Source organism: Cornus florida, unplaced genomic scaffold (assembly GCF_030987335.1).
Source record: "Cornus florida cultivar Cherokee Brave unplaced genomic scaffold, ASM3098733v1 CherokeeBrave_3.0.0_Hap2_Chr11, whole genome shotgun sequence".
In the NCBI taxonomy this organism is placed as follows: domain Eukaryota; kingdom Viridiplantae; phylum Streptophyta; class Magnoliopsida; order Cornales; family Cornaceae; genus Cornus; species Cornus florida.
Genome location: NW_026775581.1, coordinates 136919927 through 136929882, shown reverse-complemented (window position 1 = coordinate 136929882; position 9956 = coordinate 136919927). Strand labels below are relative to the sequence as shown.

Sequence of the window (9956 nt, the reverse complement as noted above, 5' to 3'; positions counted from 1 at the left end):
GTACCTAAAAAGCTCTCCCTTTCTCTTTTCTTCTTCTTCTGTTTTTTTTCCTATGCCATGGTTTGAAAAGTGTAGCTCTGAAAATATTCAATGTTGCAATAGTTGCCCACAATAATTTTATCATTAAAAAAAAAAAAAAACCAACATATAACACAGGTGATATGAGAAAAGCTGATTTATTAATTACCAAAAATAATAAAAGCTCCTTTATTGACACAAATCTACTCTAGAGTGTCAACGCTGTTTAAAATGTATACATTCTGCGGTTGAGCATAAAAAAATAAAAATGAAGAATTCTCTCAAAAAGAAAAAATACAGAATCGTTGAATAGAACAAGACTTGAACAAAATTAACTAGCTGCCATCTTAGAGAAGTTCATGTTCCACATTACACAACACAAAAAAAAGAGGGAGATCTATCTATCCAGCAATCTTGTAGCTTGGATTGACAAGATTATCCAGGCCAGAGACTACCTGAATGGACTCTATGACATCTCCAACCTTGAGATCTGCCAAAAAATCCTCATTTTGTGTCACATAACCAAACACTGCATAGCGACCATCCAATATATTGGCGTTACTAGGAGTTAATTCACTCTCTTTCAAAAGCCAAAATATCTGGCTTGAACCGGAATTGTCCTCAAACTCCTGTAATTAATAAAATAAAATAAAACAATTCAACATGGAAATATAGGTTTAGCCAGCAAACTAATAACAGCACCATATCTATGGTGCGAAGAACAGCAATGAGGGGTAAATTAAAATTCTCACATCTCTAGCCATGGCCATTGTTCCAAATGCATTAAATGGAAGCTTTGTTTGAGCCTTGTATAGACCAAGCTCCTGTCCAAGTGCACAACTATTATCAAACACTATATCAAGTCGTAACAGAATAGATATCATAAAATGAAAAGGACTGCCAATGAGAGGAAAGTGTTATAGGGTCACTAATGAAAACGTGAGAAGAAGATTAGGTGTAGCACTCATTGGGGAGAAAATTCGAGTAGACTTAGATGATTTCCACATATACAAACATATACATTGGAGACCTAGAAACGCGCTGGTCAAACAGGAAGACTAGTTGTAGTAGAAGGTAAAAGACAGAGAGGGCGCTCAAAAATACAATGGGATGAGGTTATTAAAAATGATTTTAAAATGTTAAATATAGTATGTGAATTGGCATGTATTAGAAAAGCTTGGAGAGAGTTTTCATGTGTCCAACGCCATACAAATGGGATTGAGGCAAGGATGATGATAAGGACTTCCAAGAAGAGAGGAATAAGATATTTTAACATAATTGTAAAATGGTGAGGGCACCAAGGAGAGAGGAAAGAGACATAAAAATATGTGTCGAAATCATATGTGTATGACTTATAAGCATATGATGCATATCATAGTTCAAAGATTCCATGCAACACTGGATGCAATAAAGAAGATTGTCAAAGGTTGTAGCTTCCACCTTTTTCTGCCTAAACAAAACAGAACCTCCAATCATGTTCACCGTTTAGTAACTTCTAAGTTACACAGACACACACAAACACACACACACATGAAGAAAGTATTAGTGAGTGCTGAAGGACTTACTTCCAAAGTTTCTCCATAGAAAGGTGCTTTCTCTCCATCTACCATAATTTCTAAAGGTATCGTACGGGTTTTCTCTGTACTAGGATCAATAAAACCCTCTGCAGGACCCTCAGGATCTCCAGTTTGGACTACAAATCCATCCGCTGCAGCAAACCCAACAAAGTTATCAGCCTGGTGAAGATATAACTATATATCGAAATCTATATTTATAAAGATTTTTCTTCAAGCTGGGAAGCAAAAATATTGATTAGCATGCTATATATCTATGAAACAGTACATCAAAGCTCACTTCTAGACAAGCTATCTCACCTCTTTGGATTTCCATGCCATCATAAAAATGTCTTTGCACCAAATCTAAAAAATTCCCAGAAGTTACTGGGGCATTATATCCATCGAGGACAATACGGAAGACACACTCATCTAGGTTAGGATTGTCCTTAACCTTAACTTTCATATCCACAGTTGCCCTTCCTTTCAGTAAAGGCATGCTCCGATATTCTTCAGGCACTTCATATGGGAAGCCATCCACCATATCCTCTTCAACACTGCAGAAACCCAATGCCCCAGGAAGATCTCAGCTGCAGTCAATGACAAGGGTATAAATGAGAATAGATTATCTTAAGACTATTAGGTTTAACAAGTCCTTCCTAACTCCTATGTCCAAAATAGGCTATAGTACCCGTTGGAGGATTTAAATATTAAGGTTACACCCTCTCTAACAGCTTAAGCTTTTAGAGTAGATGGTGGTTAAAAAGGTATCAGAGTAGGCGAGGCCCTGAGTTAAAACCTCACCGTAACCTGATAATTAAAGATTGAAACATGTGTTGAAGCAAAAGAAGGCCACGCATGAGAGGGCGTCATAGAGGATTTAAATATAAAGCTACACCCTCTCTAACAGCTTAAGCTTTTAGATTAGATGGTGGTTATCAGTACCAAAATAGCAAGACATCCTCATTAATACTCCATTCCTCGGCAGAATGTAAAACAACCAAAACAATTACATTCTTTAGTTCCCCTCCTTCCCCCAACATATATATATGTATCTCTCTTCATCTTCTCTCCCTTTTTTTTTTTTTTTTTCTAAAGAATCAGCAGCCGGCTGTTTCTTCGGTGTCCGGAAGCATCATTCACCGTGTCGCCAGCGTATCCAGATTTTAAAAACAAAAAAACCCAAACACGTGTCCGAAACTGGGACACGCGTGTCCGTTTCGGACACATGTCCGACACCGGTGCGGCACCCCTTGGGGGCATGTCCGTGCTTTATAGCTCTTAATAAAAGAATACACCTAACAGGACCAACTCCGTGTCTCATAAAACATCCTTATCACAAGGTTACATTAGAATTTACACTAATCAGAATTGACATGGAATCCCTTCTGGAAGCCTTTCAAAATATAGGATTGTAGACGCATATTAATTTAAAATTTTCCCAACTCCCATTTAACTTCAACTTCTCCCTCATGCAATTTACCAGGACTTAGAACCAATGATCTACTACCGTGGGCAGAACTAGATGGGGGCTAGGGGGGCAACGGCACCCCCAAATTATTTTCAAAACCCTTGTTTATGGGTTGTATTAATGGTGAGTTTGTTAAAAATGTACATGTCACCCCCTCCCCCAACCCCCAAACAAGTCCATTAAACCTTTTTACTCTTGTTTTTAAAAATCAAATCTAGCGGAAAAAGGAAAAGAAAAAGCAATTCCATTATTTTAGTCCTTACTAGAGCATATAAATAATCCATGCACGTATATATATTATATCTATTATCTATATGAATTAAAGAAGAAGAAAAAAAAGAAAAAGAAATTCGCAGAACTTGACAACCTCCTTTATCGAGTGCAAGCATGTTCTTCTATCTGTTTTTTTCCTTTTCGTACTAATTAAGAATAGAAACAAGTTATGATAAGGATGCAAATAGTGTCATTATAATAGACATGTTCTTAAATATTTCTGGGTCTGCCCTTGCATACTACCCATCTAGAGACTGAATATTCCTGGGTCTGCCCTTGTATGCTACCCATCTAGAGAAACATTAAAAATCTACGTCAATGCTCTACAAGGTGCCAAAATCAGTTGGCCTATTTCCTTTAGGCATGACCTTAATACAGAAATTTGGCTGTCTGAACGACTGAAAATTTGTGGTGTTTTATGCCTCAAATTGCGACGGAAGTTGTTGTGTTTGAGGATGGCCATCTATTCCACGCATATGACTTGTGAGTTATGACCAAATCCAGGGTCCTCACAACATGTATGAGGCTAAATAAATAATTTCAAATTTTTTGACAACCTTTTCCACAACTAATTAACATAAGATTACACCCCAACCCCCTCCAGAAGGTGCTAAAACTGAGCTTTAAGTTTTATTGCCAACATATATTAAGTTCCAAACTACTCTTCACAGAGCTTAACATTTTTACATACTACTTATGACCATCATATTAAACACCAATTGCTTTTCTTCTTCAGAGATTTTGTGAGGCATGCATGTCAATATGAATGTGTGCAGAGCGAAGAAGGCAGTATTTTTATGACTCACCTGCCGACATAACTAAGAAGTTCTTTTTGTTTAGGTGCCACACCGTCCCGATTCCTGTCCTCCACAATTTGTTGGAGCTCATCCATCCCAGCTTCAAGCTTGTCAAGCAGTTCAATCCCATGATCCTTCTTTGATTCTGCCAATCCCGAAATAATAAGACTTTTCCCCTGTTTGAGAGACCGAGATGCTTGTCTCAAATTCTGCAACTCATATAAACACAAATCCTCAGTGACAATTGATTCATATAACTTCAAATCATCAAAACAAATGTTTTCCCTCCGTAAGTAATCAAAACCAAACTAACTAACATAGTAAAGAATAGAAGTATCTGAAAACAGTGATGAGATTCTCACTCTTTCTACAGAATCGAGTGCCTTGACTCCAGCAATCTTGAGACTATCAGTGATATCTTCGAGTGGCTTTTGAACTTCCCTTATGGCTTTATTGTTAATAGGCAAAGCGTATCTCAGCAATGCTCCCGGATCCTTAATTGGCGGCCCCGAGATCAACACAGACAAATCTGGCAATGCCGGAGTACTAGCGATGGCATTACTGGACCAACCCAAGGCAGGTACTCCAGTTACCAATCCAAACGCCAACGCTAAAGAGATCGCGCATTCCTTCAATGGAAAAAACCTATCTTTCTGCCCAAATCAAAGTCAAGTACATTTAAGCACACAAACACACACATACACACACACACTCCAATATAAATCTTCAATTAAACTACCTAATTCACTACAAACCCAAATAATTTCTCAAGGATCCAATGTAGAATGCTACACACACACACACGTGTGTATATATATATATATTATGAATACATAAGAACATTTTATTAATAATTGAAGAAGATTTACGAACTTACCTCTTCATTATGGAGTTCAAATCTATTAGGGTTTTTGGAAGAACATTTAGGTTGGAATCTGCGAATTGAAGCATTCCTCTGAGTAATTGAAAAGCGGATATAATTGGGGAATGTTTTAGGGTTGATGGGTTTGGAGGTTATAGATACAGAAGAACAGTAGTGGCAGGAGATAACCGCTGCCATTGGATTGAAGGTCAACAAAAGACTAATAACATTAGGGTTTATGAAAAAAAAGAATGGTGGGTGTGCATTACATTAGGCTAGATGGAGAGATAGATAGATAGATAGATAGATAGATAGATAGACAGACAGAGAGAGAAAATGTGGATAAGATTGTATGGGGAAGAATGGAAGAGATTCAAGAGAAATATATCCGGACAGCTGCATATGTTACAGTACATATTACAAGTCGTCCTCAGACTCGAGATAAGATGAGAATTTTTGTATTGGTGTGGGCTATGGGCCTTTGAACATTCTTAACAGGCCTGAAAATTTAGGCTCATCTGGCATTTTAATGCGGTCAGACATTCTTGACTAAAAAGGCTTTCTATTGAGCCCGCCTCTGTGTTTATTAAAAAGTGATTCTATGTTTGAACACAAGTCCAAGTACTTATGATGTGTTCGGTGGGAAAGAAAAAAACTTAAGGTCCGTTTGGCATGCATTTTGTTTTTAACGTTTTATTTTTGGCTAAAACAAAAACAATGTTTTTGTTGTAGGAGTGTTTTGGAAAAAATTCTAAAACACGTTTGGGAACTATATTTTGCTGTGGAAATGGGGGAAACAAAAACATACAAAATATGTTTGGTCTCACAAATATATATATATATATATATATATATATATATATATATATATATTTATTTGCAATAAACTATTAGGTAACAGCAGGCGATGGAAGGTTGCGAATGGCGAACCTGAATTGGAACAGCAGGTGATGGAAACTGAAAGATATGGGTTTTGATTTTTTGAACAATCTGAAATGATATGCCTGGGTTTTGATATAGGTAATAGGTTTTGATTATATAGGTAATAGGTTTTGATTCTTGCAAACAGATATGGGTTTTGAACTTCTGAAATATGTGGGTTTTGAATTTTTGATTCTTGTAGATTTTGTAGTTTGCAATTGCAGAGAAAGAGAGAGAGAGAGAGAGAGAGGAGACAGAGAGGGCAAGTTCAGATCTGAGACAGAGAGGGCAAGTTCAGATTTGAGAACGAGAATAGAGATGGAGGTATAGGTAATAATAGGTGCAGACAGATAGATAAACTGAAATAAATGGGTTTTGAACTACTGATTCTTGTAGATTTTGTAGCTTGCACTTGCAGAGACAGAGAGGGGGTAAGATCTTAGTAGAGAACGAGAATAGAGATGGAGGTGATTGGAAGTGATTTGCGATCGCCCAAAATCGCCAAGAGCAGCTGCGCCAAACAAAACCCTAGAAAATGATATTTTGCCTTTTATACGTGTTATACTTGCTACAGTTTAATGAAAGAATTGTTTCCTCCGCTACAGTAATTTGTAGCCCAAACAGTGCCGAAACATGAAAAAACACCAAAATGGTGTTTTATATTTTGGGCCTATTTTTGAAATTGTTTTGGAACTATTTAAAACACAACAAGCCCAGCCAAACATATTTTGGGCTTCAAAAGGACTACTGTAGCAGGCCAAAAACAAAACAAAACAGATGCTAAACAGGCCCTTAGGTGGGAGGAAGAAAATAAATGATGGATGAGACATTTTTAGTAAAGAAATTGTGTATTTTTTCTTTTTGTTCGGTTAAATAGAAAAGAAGAAAAGAAGAGAATAAACTTATAATTTATCATGTTCATTTTTGTAACAACTCAATCCAGCACATGATATGATATTGTTTGTTTTGGGGTCGAGCCCACATAGTTTTACTCTTGGGTTTTACCTTAAAAGGCTTTATATCAATTGGAGTGACACACCTACATATATAGCACTTCCCCTTTCCACATCCAGGCGATGTGGATTGTGCACTTGTAACTCGCCCAATGTGGTAGCATGCCAATATCTTTCAACTGCCCACAAGGTTACTGCAATCACCCCCCTTGGGGCCCAATATCCTCGTTGCCAAACTTTCGGCTGGATCAAGTTCTAATATCATTTGTAACAATCCACTCCAGCACATGATATGATATTGTCCGTTTTAAGCTTGAACCTGCATGGTTTTACTCTTGAATTTTATCCCAAAAGACCTCATATCAATTGGAGTAACACACCTACATATATAGTACTTCCTCTTTCCACACCCAGGCGATGTGGATTGTGCATCAATAGCTTCTATAATAGTAGTTCACCTGTTTTCCCTCCTTTCATCGGTCCATTTTTGAATGATGAAAATTTGTAAAGTAGGAAGGGTGGGTCATCTTTCCTTTTCCCCTTTCTTTCTTTATATCATCTTTACCGAATAAAGGAATTTCGTTCATTCTTTTTTATTTTCTCTTCACATCCTTCTTACCGAACACAACATTAATGTTGAACGGTCTAATTTGACAAAATTTTAGAGTGGGTTAATGTAATTTACCCTTTATAATATTTACACATCTCGTCATACATCTGCTTAGATCCGAAGAAATATGATTTATGTGAACTTATAATTTAGTTTCGGTAACAGTAAGAATTATAATATTTAAAAATATATATATTCAAGTAAAGGTGCACACACTCCAATACTATTGCTTACTTGGATTCCAAACACTTAATTAATAAGAGTATTTCTTTAAGGGGAAAAAAATCATATCGTCTGATTATGAACCGTGAATACAGCACATTATAGTGACAGAGTGCATGGTTGTGAATACAACACATTATTGTGGGGTGACACAGTGGGGGTCAGTGTGTTGGACGCATTTGCTTAAAGCAAAGAAGCAACACTGCCTTATGCTCCAAATTTGATCACCACCATGAATATATATATGATCTTACACACACACATATAATCTATTCATATACATGCACTAGGTGAGGTGAGGTGTGATCGGTCCAAACATTGCATATCTCAAAGGCATTTATCCTCAGGTGCCTCAACCTTTTTTATACATAGCTTTCCACTTCCCCTGACCAGTTTGCCTTTGATTCTCACCCTCACCTTTCTTTGTCTAAAGCTATAAAACAGAACAAAAGCAAAAATCTCCAATCCAATTACTAGTCAAAAGATACCACCATTTACTCTCTTCCCTTAGCAAAAAAGGAATTGAATAACAAAAGCACCCCACTTTCCCTCTCTTTCTTCCTCAAAAGTGTGCAGTGTGCACACGTACATGCGCACATACATACATATCATATATATATACACACACACATACATATATTATTGTTTCAGTGACTCAGTATAACATTTTGCCTTGAAAAGGTTTTGCTATCTTTTGGGGGCAAGTGAAACTGTTTTCCCTTCTTAATTAGGTTGGAAGTATTTAATCTATTTCTAGGGTTTTTTCTTTCTTTCTTTCTTTCCCTAATGGTTGTTAATAAATATTCCCACATTTGCAATCTATTAATTGATACACATCTGGCCAGCACATGGAAAGTGGCTATATAAGTAATATTTCGTGCTTCAATTAAGGTTTAAAATTTTATTTCGGAAACATAGGATCATGTATACATGGCCTCTAAAGATTAGATGCTGAGAAATTTCTACTTTTGATTGTAGCAATGAGTTCACACACGTCCATGCACAAGTGTATATATATATATATATATATATATATATATGCGCGCGCATATGTGTGCTAAAATATACAAGAACCACGCGATCATATGAAGAAAAACAAATTAATGGAGATTGATTGCACATGAATCTGACATTTTTCATTATTTATATATCAAAGTAATTGTTTTCATACTTAACTTGAGCCCAACCTCGTGATTAATCAAATTTTTATCACCAGATAAACTAACAAGATACAAGCATTACGCATCACTGGATGTATTTTATAGATGAGGAAAGTTCCATGAATCTTCCCAAACGAAGTAAACATAAGCGGAAGAGTTTTATAATGTATATTTATTTTCATAAATCTGATAGGCTAGTTGACTCAAGTTTTAAAGTAATTTTAATTTTTTTAAAAATCCTAATCTCTTAATAGAAGTCTTTGTGCCTTTCTAGCTAACTTATTCCCTTTTCCCCACTAAAATAAATTAATAAAATTTTGATTCTCGGGACCCAGTTGCTACATGATTTTTGCAAGTGCTAGCTGTTTCAGAATATAGGATGTATGATTATATATGTATGGTTCTTCTGTAAATATAAGTAAGTAAGTTGGAAATAGGTATAATGAGATTTATCTCATAAAAAAGTATTTATGAACTTTCACAAACACTCGATCCTTAGAAAAAAAGATAGTACAAGAATTCTACAGCCAAAATTTCATAAGGAATGAATTACACGACCAATCAAATTTTTATCTTTTTATTTTTCGGTAAATAAAATTTTTATCTTTTATTGTGACTAAACTATAAATTAATATCTTTGATTAGTTCATGTGATTTATTTTAAGATACTTAATCTACTTTGATGTTGACTTCGTTTTTTATATAAATAAAAATAGTGAGATCATTTAAATAGATGTGATGTGATGAATATGATTCGAGGCATGCGTTTTTGGGTTCAAAATGTAATATTTAAAAAAAAAAAAAAAAATTTATAGCGGGATTTATAATTATCAATGAGGTTAAGTCACACAATATATATATATTTTTTAATAATTGTCCATCTCACACTCTCCATTAATAATAGAGAAACTTTGAAAATATCATACACCCGAAATATATATACCGTAAAACCATTCTCATTTTATAGTCACTTTCACTCCCGCTCTTACTTTTGCTTTTATGATTAATATATTGTCTCTTTCAGACTCTCACTCTCGCACTCAAACTTGCTCTAGCTAGTACGGGTGGCCATGGATCGAAATTTTTCTAACACGTTAGGAAAAAATCGGATTGAAT

The 9956-nt window shown here is 35.6% G+C and overlaps 1 protein-coding gene across 1 annotated transcript; it reads right to left on the bottom strand.

Moving 5' to 3' along the window:
- Positions 1 to 162: 162 nt before the first annotated feature.
- Positions 163 to 5357, bottom strand: LOC132281038 (peptidyl-prolyl cis-trans isomerase, chloroplastic). The gene is made up of 7 exons (XM_059782776.1): positions 4990 to 5357; positions 4475 to 4765; positions 4122 to 4321; positions 1893 to 2128; positions 1584 to 1726; positions 771 to 842; positions 163 to 647 (listed from the first exon to the last, which is right to left on the bottom strand). Exons 1-7 carry the CDS (start codon positions 5170 to 5172, stop codon positions 420 to 422), a joined length of 1353 nt encoding a protein of 450 aa, XP_059638759.1. The 5' UTR covers positions 5173 to 5357; the 3' UTR covers positions 163 to 419.
- Between the last annotated feature and the right edge of the window lie 4599 nt (positions 5358 to 9956).

Bases quoted from the DNA above. Each gene is read 5' to 3' on its own strand.
- LOC132281038 (XM_059782776.1), bottom strand. From the start codon at position 5,172: ATGGCAGCGGTTATCTCCTGCCACTACTGTTCTTCTGTATCTATAACC. The intron at 4,322-4,474 runs GTGAGAATCTCA...TATGAGTTGCAG, and splicing joins CACTCGATTCTGTAGAAAGA to AATTTGAGACAAGCATCTCG. The intron at 1,727-1,892 runs GTGAGATAGCTT...GGTTTGCTGCAG, and splicing joins TGGCATGGAAATCCAAAGAG to CGGATGGATTTGTAGTCCAA.